We start from the raw sequence: 13,560 nt of genomic DNA, 5'->3' as shown, positions 1-13,560 counted from the left end.
TGATGATATGCTAATTATATGACAGTATTGAAGGCTAACAAATGAATGACCAAGAATAAACTGAAGGTAAATATTAAGCAAGGTTAAAGGCACAGCTTGAATTTAGACCTTGCAACAGCTTCTAGAGGAACACTCCCAAGATTGCAAATGTTATTCACACATGCAAAAATGATCTCCCTAATTAGAGGAAATATCCATATTTGTGACCTAGCATTCATTTCAATATTTTGCATCTTTTTGTTTATATGCTTTTTTATATTTATCATGTATTGGTCTTTCTCAGAAGTCAGTATAGTACCATGCAAAGAAAGGAATTAGAACCATATTGGGGTTGTTCAGTCATTCAGTCATGTTCAACTCTTGGGAACCATACTGTGCATGGAGTTTTCTTGGCAAAGATACTGGAGTAGTCTGCCATTTCTTTTTCCATTAGATTAAGAAAAACAGATATCATTATAGAGAGAAACAGAGTCACAGATATTTGAGCATGATCAATGAATTAGCAAATTTAGCAGTTGCCAAAAAATAAGATACAAGACTGCCCAGCAGAGAGGGGTTAAATTGACAGACAGAAAAACACTTTTATAGCATTTGCAAAGATATTATTTTTAAATGTTGATATGTGTCCTTTATAATTGACTGATGTTCTCTTCTACTAGTTCTTCACAAAGTGTTCTAATAACCTCTGATTAATATCCTCTGAAGAGTCTCGAGGGAAACAAATATTCTATGACCATATTGGCTCATATCCCTTAGAATATCTGGTGGTTGGCAATTTCAGGGGGATTGTATTCTATTTCTTAGGGATAAGTTTTAAACGTTTGTAGGTAGAAAATATCGAGAAAATAGAACCACAAATGATGCACTTGAAATAGCTCATGAGTTTCAACAGTCAATTTGTCTTTTAAAGACAATTGAAGCTACTATCTCAAAATGAAAGCATATATTCAAATGGCATAAAATATTTTTTCCAATCTTTCTTTATTTACTAAGCCAAGTCTTTCCACTCTATTTTAAATAGGGTAGAAGTAAAGGACTCTGGGCATCTTAGCCTATGGAAAGAAAGTTTTAAAGATAGTTGTCAAACACATAGCCCACAGGCTATACGTGTCTTATGGCAAACCTTAATGCAATCTCAACCAAATCAAATGTAAGGTTTTTGTTGCTTTTGCCATTTTTTAGTTATTTAGGGTTTTGTTTTGGCAAGGCAGGGGGCTTAAGTAACTTGCCCAAGGTCATAGAGCTAGGCAATTATTATGTGTCTAAGGCTGGATTAAAACTCAGGTCTTCCTGACTCCAGGTCAGGTGCTCTATCCACTGAGCCACCTTACTAACCCCCCATTTTTTTTAAATGAGCTAAAATAAATCAGAGATAGCATTGTATTTTGAAACTAAGTCAATAAATAGCCTTCAGGAATTTATAACTTTATTTTAGAGACCTTCAATTCTATTTTTTTGATACCATTGTTTTTGAAGATCTATAAATTACTTGCCTTTTAAAAGTTAATTAGTAACATTATTTTAAGCAAAATTTATGAGGCATTGTTAATTTTCTAAATTATATATATATATATAATATTAATATATCTGCCAAGCACAAAAATTATGTGGGTAATTACTTAGCCATTTTATTTATTTATGAAACGAGAGTTGTCATTGTGAGACTATTAATGAGGCACCAGTTTTTCATTTTGATGTACCATAGGAAAAATTTACATAATGTTTTAAATGTAAAAGTAATTGCAAAGAATTAACTCTAAATAAAACATTTTCAAAAAACATGTAGAAGAATTTGAATTGAATATGAATTGTTGTGCAGTCATTTGAATTGAATTGAAATCTTTGTGATCCCATATCAGGGTTTTCTTGGCAAAGACAATAGGGTTCTTTGCCATTTTTTTCCTCCTCTCCATTATACAGAGGAGGAGATTAAAACAAAGAGGGTCAAGGGTTACCCAGGGTGACACAGTCTTAGGCCAGATTTGAAATCAGGTCTTCCTGACTCCAGACCCACTCCCTGACCATGGTGCCATCTATTTACCTTTTTTGTTTTTTTAGGGTTTTTTTTTGCAAGGCAAATGGGGTTAAGTGGCTTGCCCAAGGCCACACAGCTAGGTAATTATTAAGTGTCTGAGACAGGATTTGAACCCAGGTATTCCTGACTCCAGGGCTGGTGCTTTATCCACTGCACCACCTAGCCACCCCTATTTACCTTTCAATAGGAATGATGAGACAAATTAGAAGACAAAAAGGGAATATAATTTTAATTATTCTTTGTACTTTCACATTTAGGCAGCAATTTTTTCAGTGCAACAATGATATCCTTGTTCCTTAGAGTATATATTAGAGGGTTAAACATAGGAGTCAAAACTGTGTAGAAGAGAGAAAAGATTTTATCATTTTTTTCTGAGTTGCCAGATTTTGGTTGTAAATATGTAATAATAATAGATCCAAAGAATAAGCCAACAACCATGACATGAGAAGAACAAGTAGAGAAGGCTTTGTACCTTCCTGTGGTTGATGGAAGCTTTAGGATGGTGGAAATGATTTTTACATAAGACCAGACTATCAGCAGAAATGGAACCATGCCAAATAGCATAGCAACAGCATAGACAGACATTTCATTGACAAAGGTATCTCCACAGGCTATCCTCAGCAATGATCGTAGATCACAGAAAATATGATTGAGTTGGTTAGAACCATAGAATGGCAAAGAGTAAATCTGGTATGTTTGTGCTATCTGGAATGGGATCCCAATGGTCCAAGAGCCAACAACCAGCTGGACACATACTTTATGGTTCATGATAAGAGGATAATAGAGAGGCTTACAAATGGCCACGTAATGGTCATATGCCATCACACCAAGGAGTAGGCATTCAGGGGCTCCTAAAATAAGAAGAAATCCAAGTTGTATAGCACAGGCCAAAAAAGATATATTTCTGTTCTTGGTCACAATATTTATCAGCATTCTTGGCAAGGTGACTGATGTATAACATATTTCCAAGAAAGAAAAGTTTTCAAGAAAAAAATACATGGGGGTTTGGAGAGCTGGATCTATTTTGGTTATTACAATGATAAGACCATTTCTTATCAATATACTCAAGTAGATGACCAAAAATGTTCCAAACAGAAAGCCTTGGAGGTTGGGCTGCTCAGAAAATCCAAGAAGAATGAATTCCACCACAATAGTTTGATTTTCTCTTTCCACTTTTTCTGTATACTCTATCTGTGGAAATTGTAAATTTAGGATGGGGGTGTCACCTCTCCTCTGGTACTCAATTTTCTTTCCTGTAGAGTAGAAGATTTGGAATAGATTATTTTTTTTTAGGTTTTCGCAAGGCAGATGGGGTTACGTGGCTCACCCAAGGCCACACAGCTAGGTAATTATTATTAAGTTGTCTGAGGCCAGATTTGAACCCAGGTACTCCTGACTCCAAGGCTGATTCTCTATCCACTGCACCACCTAGCCACCCCTGGAATAGATTATTTTTTAAAAATTATTGATATACCTTTTTCAGTTTTTTGCTTCAGTGCTCATTTATTTATTGACTACTTTTCATTTCAATGCAAAATTGTCAAGTTACTATGAAAAATCAAAAAACACTTCTTTTTTCCTTAATTTTATTTTTATCTCTAATTTATATTCTATTTTTTTAAATTTTTCAATTCATGAGTTAATATTATTTGAATTGTGAAACTAGAACTTTTGCTCCAATTTTAAGTTAATACTGAATATCAAAAGAAATAGCTTTATTATATATACCATGACATAATTTTGTCTTATAATTAGGATAAGTTAAATTCAGATAGAAATATATTAAATAAACCTCAGTCTTCAGGACTCTAATACAACATTCCTTAGGATTCATTCCAACAGAATGAAAGTTTTTGAGATTAAAATATTATATATTTTGAGATGTGTATGCCAGTCATGTTGTATGCCCCCCATTGGGGGAGAGGGGACCCCCCACCCCGGGACGAGATAGCCATGTCGAGACACCAGAGATTTAGGTGGAGGAGCAGGAGTGGGAGTGGGACTGCCCTACCACAGCCAGGTGTGTGGAAAGGAGCAGATCCACCTTTGTGCCTGGCTCTCCCCCCCACCCCCAGCAGTTGCCCCTCTAGAGCTTCCCAGCAGCATATTGAAGCCAAGAAGGAGACCCAGGCATTTGAGTTGAGTGACTGGACCAGCCACTCCCAGCTATGACCAGTTCCCCTGTCTCTAGGGTTGTCTACAATGGCAAAAGAAATAGCAGCCCCAGGTCTGCAAGCAACAGCAGTGAGATCTTCACTCCGGCCCATGAGGAGAATGTTCGATTCATTTATGAAGCATGGCAGTGTGTGGAACAAGACCTCTGGAACCAGATGTCTGGCAGTGAGCGTGGCCTGGTGGAGGAGTATGTGGAAAAGGTCCCTCATCCCAACCTGAAGACTTTCAAACCTTTTGACTTGAGTGACCTGAAACGCCAGGAACACACAAGATGCCAAGAAGTCCTAAGGGCAGTGGCCTGGTTGCTCCCCTCCTCCCCAGGGCCTCTGGAAGATTGAAAGTTGCAGATTTTATGTTGGTTTTTCTCCTTCTCCTTTGGGCCCATCTCCCCTGCAGGGCAAGTAAAGAATCATGCTCATGTTGAGTACCTGAAAGGATGGACTTGATTGGCACTCAAGGCCCTCCCTCCCCTTTTCCTCCTTCCTTTTTCTTTAGGGAGGTTCTAAGTTACTGTGACTTAGGGGACTTGGCTCCTATCACCCCCCCCCCCCCAATCCTCTCTTCCTGTTCTCTAAACCTATGTGTCTCTGGGCTTGCCTAGCTCTGTCTGCCTTCCAAATAGCCTAGAGCACTCACTTTCCCTCTTTGGCTTTTAGATGCCAAGGTAGCTGAGCATGGCAGCCCTCCCCGTCCCTTCCTATACTTCTGAGTGATTTTGGAAGGAGCGAGGACATCTGGGAGGGTCTGGGACCAGTGGGGGGGGGTGGTGGATCAAATTGGTTCTCTAAGGTGGCATGAAGAAGGGGTAGCTCCATCCTCCCACAAGCTGGTTCCACTGTAGACATCTGCTACTGTCTCTGCCTTGGGCAAGTTGGGAAGTCTCCATTCTCCCTTACCCAGATGTCCAACTCAGGCCCTTCCCTCAGTTTTCAAACCCTCCAAGACCCATTCCCTACAGGGTTATGGAGCAGCCATGCCAAGTCTCTCTCTTAGACCGGCAGTCTCTCTCTCTCCCTTGGGCATCCCATTTCCTGAGTTTCAACGGCTGCTTTGTTCCCTGGTCTATCCTATCCCCAGCTGGTAGTTTTACTGAGAGAGGATTGCCAGGAGTTCCCTTTTTTCTTTCTGTTACAGTTCGAGAGCTGAGTTGATGCCATTACTCTGTAGCCTGAGGAGCTGTAAATAAAGACTGGCTTAGGTATTTGGAATGTGCCTCTGGCTGAGTTTGTAGCCCCCTCTATAGCCAAGTTGGTCAGACCTTATTTTGTTTCAAGTGCCCACTCAGTGCTGGGACCTTGGGTAGCAGGCCACTTTTTCCCTTATTTTTCCCCATTATGAGGCCTCAACGGATAGACAAAGGATTCTTTATGACTGTGTCTTATTTCTCAAGAATGCATTGTCTATCTCAGGGCTTTGGAGTTGATAAAAATTGAAATTAGGGCAAGATCACAAGAATTCAAATATTGTGAGATGTTAGGATCTGTGTGAAATATATATATATATATATGTATACACACATATATATATATATACATAATATGCATACATATATACACACATATATTATATAGCTCTTTGCTCAAAGAGTCGATACTCTCTGCTCCCCTGATACTTATTGATCAGATGTTTAATTAGAAGGTATTGCATCCAGTATGGGCCCCCCTTGGTCAACATCTCTGTAGAAGATAATATTCACTATCTTTCTCCCTTTAGATTTTTAGGTAGGAAGCATAATAATAGAAAGAAATATGTAAGAATTAAATATAGAAAATAATCATGAGGTGGTGACTGAAAACCTGGAATAAAAGTCAGAAGATGTAACTTCTCTAGCTTGTGATGTGTGAACTCTGGGAAGAATAGGTAATCAAATAAATATAATTGAGAAAGATCTGAGTTTGAATTTTTCCATATACACTTATTGTCTAAGTATTTAACTCTAGACATTTAACTTGTGTCAGACTTAGTTTCCACAAATGTAAAAAATAAAGTAATAACAGCTACCAGAAAGGGAAAAGGATCAAATGTGAGAACATATTTATAATGCTTTAGAAATCTTGAAACATAAATTATGTTGTTTCTGCTATTACTACTTAGTTGTCTTAGAAGAATTTTCCTAAACCACTATCAAACCTGGGAGTAGAATTAAAAGTTACCACAATTAATAAATTTCAGTACAAACTTATATGTACCAAATGGAAAAACACCCCAATTCTTAAAGGAAAAATAGTTAAATGAGTTGCAAGAGAAAATAATTAAATTATACTAGGGAGGGATTCCAATCTTCCCAAAGCCGAACTAGATAAGTCTAAGAAAGAAAGAAAGAAAGAAAGAAAGAAAGAAAGAAAGAAAGAAAGAAAGAAAGAAAGAAAGAAAGAAAAAAGAGAGAAAGAAAGAAAAAAAGAGAAAAAGAAAGAAAGAAAAAAGAAGGAAAGAAAAGAAAGAAAGAAAGAAAGAAAGAAAGAAAGAAAGAAAGAAAGAAAGAAAGAAAGAAAGAAAGAAAGAAAGAAAGAAGGACAGGGGATGAGTAGAGTTTTGGAAAAGTTAGATATGATAGTCCTTTGGAGAAAAGGAAATGGGAGTAAAAAGGAAGATACCTTTTTTCTCAGTGGCACACAGAGTTGATGATCCTATCTTGAGTTATGTACACTATAATCTTTCTAATTCTTTGTATGAGTTAAAACTTTCAAGCAGCAAATTTAAAGTAAACTCATAGGTCTTGCTGGTATATATGAAGAGCATTAAGGTAACATTTTGCAGTGGAAGTAAAAATGTTTTTCTCTCTTTTTGAAACATCTTTTTTCCCCAAGGCAGAGGGATTAAGTACCTTGCCCAGGATCACCTAGCTAGGTAATTATTAAGCATCTGATCAGAATTTGAACTCAGATCCTCCTGAGGATTGATGCTAGATCTTTCTTTTTGATTCCAGGTGTTTTCCATGTTTACATAATTTCATCATTTTGAAAGAAAAGAAAATATTTAATTGTTTCAAAATGATAGAAACGTTTAAATGTCATATGAACATGTAAAAAACATGGTTTTGATGTGGGTTCTTGGTACATGGACTTAAACCCACTAGGTTTGGTTTAGTTTTTTCTGTTGTTGATAATGGCTAGGACAAAAGAGTTGCTATCAAGAAAATCCCCAGATTGTTAAGCATGGTTTCTACAGAATCAAAATTATTAGAAGATAGACTACAATAACTTTGTGAAAATTTTTGAAATTTTTGGTTCCAGTGAAATCCAGTTAACAGATTATGTGGGTTTTTTGATCGAACTGAACAGTTTTCATTATTCAGTAGTACATGGAGAAATTAATAGAATTGAAAGTAAGAAAGCTATTGAACTTTAAATATAAAGCTGAGTTGGTCTGATGAGATAAAAATTTGGTTACCCATAAACATTTGATTATTTTAATTAAAAAAGGGCAAAGAACATCAAGTTGCCATTTTCAAAATTAAAAACAGTAATTTCACCACCAATGAAGAGGGAATTGAATAAGAATTCAGAGCTATTTTGCCCATTTGTATGCCAATAAATGTATCTAAATGAAATTAATATTTACAAAAATATAAACTGCTCAGAATTTCAGAAGAGGAAAAAGCACTTTAAATAACTCCATTTTAGAACAAAAGAAAAATGAACAAGTCATCAATGAAGTCTCTGAGAAAAAAAAAAAAAAACTTCTGGGACAGATGGATATTGAAGTGAATTCTATAAAATATTTAAAGAACAATTAATTCTAATTCTAAATAAAGTATTTCAAAAAATAAGTAAAGAAGCAGTAGTCAAATTCCTTTTATGACACCAATACAATGCTGATAACTAAACCAGTTAGAAACAAAATGATAAAAAAATTTATAGAGATTTCCAAAATGAATACTGATGCAGAAAATTTACATAAAAGATTATGAAAGAGATTACACCAATTTGTCACTAGTGGAATATCCTTATGATGATCTAAATAAGTGCTGATAAAATTACAACACTCATTCCTATTGGAAATAATTGAGAGGAGAGGGATAAAAGAAATTTATCTTAAAATGTTAAAGCAGTATCTATCTAAAGTCATCAGCAAGCATTTCATGTAGTGGTGTTAGCTAGAAGCATTCAATGAAACATCAGCAAGGAAACACAAATGCCCATTTTAACCACTTATTCAATATTGTATTATAAATATTAGCAATAAAAAGATAAGAAAATTAAAAGAAAAGAATAGGCAATGAGGAAACAAGTCTCAAACTTTTCAGTTGATATGCTAGTATACTTAGAAAACTGTAGAAAATCAACCAAAAATTAAAATTAAAGCAATTGTAGATAATATAAAATATTTGGGAGCCTACCAAGAAAGAAAAAAAGCAGAAATTAAATCGACACAATTGCAAAACACTTTTCACGCAGATAAAGTCAAATCTAAACTATTAAAAAAAGTGTCATTTGCTCTTGTGTAGACAGAGTTGATATTATAAAAATGACAATTCTACCTAAATTTAATTATTTATTCACTACCATACCAAAAAATAACAAAAATAATTGTACAGAGCTAAAAATAAATTAAAATTCTTCTTGGGGAACAAAAGATAAAACATATCAAAGGAATTAATTTTAAAGAAGGAAAAGGAAAGTTACTTTGCCTACCACATCATTGGACCAGTGGAATAGATTAGGTGCCAAAAAAAACCCAGTAGTAAATGAATATAGTAACTGACATTTTGATAAACCTAAAGACTAGCTTCTGGAATAAGAACTACCTACTTGACAATACTACTGGAAAGACTGGAAAATAATGTGGCAGAAAGTAGGCACAGATCTAAATCTCATACCCTATACCAAGGCAAAGTAGAGAAGGATACAAGAATTGCACATGAAGTGTGATTCCATAAAACAATTGGCAGAGTACAAAATAGCGTATCTGTCAGCTCCATGGAAAAGGGAAAACTACGATTAAACAAGAGATAGAACACCTTATTAATTGCAAAATGGATAATTTTAACTTCAAAACAATTAAAAACATTTTAGCACAAATAAAAAAATCAATCAAGATGCCATAGGGAGGGTACAGAAAAGAGATGTTACAGAAACCTGTGAAATAATTTTCACGTCTAATTTTTTTGATTAAGGTTTCATTTCTAAAATACATAGAGAACTGCCTTAAATTTGTTAGAATACAAGTTTTTTCCAAATGATAAATAGCCAAAGAATATAAACAGACAATTTTTCAGATGAAGAAATTAAGGCTACATAAAATCATATAAAACATATTTCAAATCATTATTGTTTAGAGAAATGCAATATTAAGCAACTCAGGTGCCAGCTCAGAAATATCAGATTGAAATAAATGACAAAAAAGAAAAACGATCAATATTGGAGAGAATGTGAGAAAATTGAGACACTAAATTACAGTTGGTGAATTTGCCAACTGACCAACTATTCTGGAGAGCAATTTGGAACTATGCTCAAAGTATATTTAAACTGTGCATACGTTTTAAATGGAAAAATACTACTACTAGCTCTGTATCTCAAATAGATAATAAAAAAGAGGGAAAAAAAGGAGCCAAATGTACAAAAATATTTATTGCAGCTTTTTTTTGCAGTGGCAAAGAATTTAACAATGAGGAAATGGCCTTTAATTGGGGAACTGCTGAACGTTATGATACATGAATATTATATAAGAAATCATGAACATCTTGACTTCAGAAAAGTCAGGAAAGGTTTGCATGAACTCATGCTACAGAGGAAAGAATACTATGTTTACATATTAACTTCTTTTTATGCTTTTTTTTCACTTTTTTTTTTAGTTTTTGCAAGGCAAATGGGGTTAAGTGGCTTGCCCAAGGCCACACAGCTAGGTAATTATTAAGTGTCTGAGACCGGATTTGAACCCAGGTACTCCTGACTCCAAGGCCAGTGCTTTATCCACTACGCCACCCAGCCGCCCCTTTTTTTCACTTTCTCAAATATTTTAACCTTAGTTCTATTTTTTCTTTTTTTCAAATTTGTTTATTTTTTCATCTATAAGCACATGTATATTTTTAAGTTACAAAATTTCCTTCCAACTCCCTTCCCACTCCTCCTATTTTAACCTTACTTCTAATTCTTCTTTCTCAACATGACTAATATGGATATATGTTTAATGTGATTGTACATGTACAACCAATATCATATTGTACACTGACATAGGAAGGGTACAGGAAAGGGAGGGTGGTTGAAAAATATGGAACTCAGTTTGTAAAAGAGTGAATGTTGAAAACTAGCTTTATATGGAATTGAAAAAGAAATAAAAAGAAATAAAAAAACAAATCTATCAGAAAGTTTGATATGCAAAAAAAGGAATGTGAAAAATGTTGGAAAGGATGTGGAAGAGCTCTTTGAGATATAGACCTAGTTGAGGTATTGCTGCATCAAAGAGATCTTTCGAAGGGGAAAAGGACATTCATGTGAAAAAATATCTGTAAAAGTTCTTCTCTTGGTAGCAAAATTTGGGAAATTGGGTTTATGTCAACCATTGGGGATTGACTGAGGAAACTGATAAATAAATGTAATTAAATAATATCATGCAAAAAGAAATAATGAAAGGTGAGATTTCACAAAATCCCAAAATATCACATATGCACTGATATAAAGTGGAATCAGCAGAACCAGAAAAATAATGTACACAGTATCAGCAAAATTGCGTGATGATTAACTGTGAAAAAACCAGTGAATTTTTGTACCTCTTTACCTACATAATTCTAAATAATTCTGCTTTTTAAAGTGTTCCTTTCATCCGTGGATGATTTTTCCACTTTTAACCATTATTTCATTTTGTTTTTTTAATGAGATCACTTTCTTCAATAATTGTTGGTCCACTGACAAATTGGGATTAATTGTACTTTAAGTATTTGGGGAAATTAATTTGTTAAGTACATCTCACCTCTGGGATTTATTCTGAGGGAGTTTATTGATGGCTTGATCAATTTATTTTTCTAATATATATGGTTATTGAATATTCAATTTCTTCTTCTGTTAATATGGGAAAATTTATTGGAATAGAATTAGGGAATGCAATTCTAATAACTGCTTTAGTTTCCCCTCTTATTTGAAGATGAATTCAAAATTTCATTTTCCTAGTGGTAATTTGGCTTTCACATTTTTAAAACTAAATTAATCAATATTTATCTATTTATTTCATAAAACCAGCTCCTAGTTTTATTTTATTGATAAGTTAAATGATTTTCTTATATTCAATTTTATTAATATCTTTAAGGATTTTAGTTCTGGTACTTTTGAAATTTTTAATTTGTTCCTTTTCTTTTTTTTAGTTTCATGCAAATTCATTGATGTTCTCTTTTACTATTTTATTGATGTAAATGATTATATGTATATATGCATTTCTATCTTACTGATGTAAATGATCATATATATGTATATGTATATATGTATGTATATATATATATATATATATATATATTTCCATTTAAGTATTGATCTTTTGCATCCAGAAATTATTATGCCATCTTGTTTTAATTTTCTTCAATGATATTAATGATTTTTTAAAATTTGTTTTTGGCACTCTAACTTTTAGCATTAGATTATTCAATTTCAATTAATTTTATTCTGTGTTCTGGTCTTTTATCCAATGCAATCTTTATCATAGTCTTGTCTATAAAGAATGCATGTAACATTTCTGCATTTTTCTGAGAGATTTTTATACCCTAATTCATAGCCTATTTTTTTTGTTTATGTGTCATCCTTTTGTTTAAAAAGGTTAACCAAACAATAAAACAATAAAATAAACAATAAAATAAAATAGATGTAATGAATTTTCAAGAAACTGCGATGACACATGATACATTTAAACCTAATTTTATTCATGCTTGCTTTAGAATGGGGAAGAGATCATTTAGTAAATACATACAGTAAAACCAAAATATGTGTCACCATATACAACTTTTAACCTACAATAATGATATACCTTAATTACTTTCAAGTACATAAGTCTAGCATTACATTTTTTTAAAATTTAATCATAATTAAGAGTTCTAGGAACATTATAAAGCAAAGTAATTCTTAATTTTTCTTTGAAGATAGATAAACTTCAAAAACACAGTGAATGATTTCCTTAAAATACACACTTAAATTAATTGACTTTATAGACAGCTCAGAACAAGCTGTCAATAAAAGATTCAGTTAGGTAGACAACAGATCAGAGCATCAAATGGAAAAATCTTTAATTGCAAATAAATTTCAAACAAAGTTAACCTTCTATAATAAATTATAGAAAATATACTGATTTGCTAAAATCAATAACATGTGATCTATTAACACTTCACTATAAAGACTACATACCAGAACAATTATATACCATGAAAGATACTTATTAAAAAATTACTATGATAGCACTAGATAAATTGAAGTGCATATTGTGAAGGACTACAAGTGATACATGTTATGCTATGTACTTTTTTATTATGAGGTAGATAATACATGTGTACCAAATTTGTTATTTATTTTTAGTTGTTGCTCATATCATGTTTTAAGAAATATGTCAAGTATGAAAAACTTAAAAATATTCATTAATCAAAAATGTTTTAGGAAAAATACATATTTTCATGCAATTATATTCCATCTCATTATGTAAATTTTAAGGCAAGATATTTTTTCCTGTAAAACATAGAATTTTTTTTTTACATAGAAGGCCTTTTATTTGACTTAATGGATTTATTTTGTCTCCTTTTACATCAAATTATTTTGCTCTTTTCTTTAATTTTGTATACAAATGGCATGTCAGTTTAAAATGAAAACTTCATGTATGGAAAGTAATTCTGAATTTTAAAAACCAAGAAGTAATGAAATCCATACTAAAATGACACCATAAAAATGAAATGATAGCTTCAGATTCAAGTAAAAAAAATGATTTGCAATAGCAAAATAAAAAAGACAGAACATGTTTCATGAATACAAAAAGAACTGTCTGCTATGTGTTTTAGCTCAGATGAATCAGAGTTCTGTTATGTTTTATGGGAAATCTGGTGTGAATATTTCATAGCAGAAGGTGTTAATGTTACCTATGGATTGAAGTGTTGAACTAATTGGACTATGAAATCTTGGGATGCCTATAGATACAATCCACTTGTTAAAGAGGAACTCCCCATTATGATTAAGAAAACGTTCCTCACTTTCTCTCTTCCCAGACTTACCATACACTACTAAGTTTCCAGCATTTCATTATCTTCCTTCTTGCTAAAGAACTTGTCCAAATAACTATATAAGTGTTTTCCTTCTCAATTCATTCACCCTTTCTTACTTCTCAGCAAAACTCTCCACCACTTACAAACTGATTATATCAAGGAGATTTACTTTATTTGGTTATTT

General features: G+C 33.1%; 1 protein-coding gene and 1 pseudogene across 1 annotated transcript; one reads left to right on the top strand and one right to left on the bottom strand.

The window, feature by feature from the left end:
• Positions 1-2,263: 2,263 nt before the first annotated feature.
• Positions 2,264-3,990, bottom strand: LOC141519609 (olfactory receptor 10AG1-like). The gene is made up of 2 exons (XM_074231802.1): positions 3,972-3,990; positions 2,264-3,288 (listed from the first exon to the last, which is right to left on the bottom strand). Exons 1-2 carry the CDS (start codon positions 3,988-3,990, stop codon positions 2,264-2,266), a joined length of 1,044 nt encoding a protein of 347 aa, XP_074087903.1.
• Positions 3,991-4,190: 200 nt separating this feature from the next.
• On the top strand, positions 4,191-4,498 carry LOC141516902 (mapk-regulated corepressor-interacting protein 1-like; annotated as a pseudogene).
• Positions 4,499-13,560: the final 9,062 nt, after the last annotated feature.

Source organism: Macrotis lagotis, chromosome 3 (assembly GCF_037893015.1).
Source record: "Macrotis lagotis isolate mMagLag1 chromosome 3, bilby.v1.9.chrom.fasta, whole genome shotgun sequence".
NCBI lineage: Eukaryota > Metazoa > Chordata > Mammalia > Peramelemorphia > Peramelidae > Macrotis > Macrotis lagotis.
The sequence above is the reverse complement of the archived record's forward strand: the minus strand, read 5'-3'. Positions and strand labels throughout refer to the sequence as shown.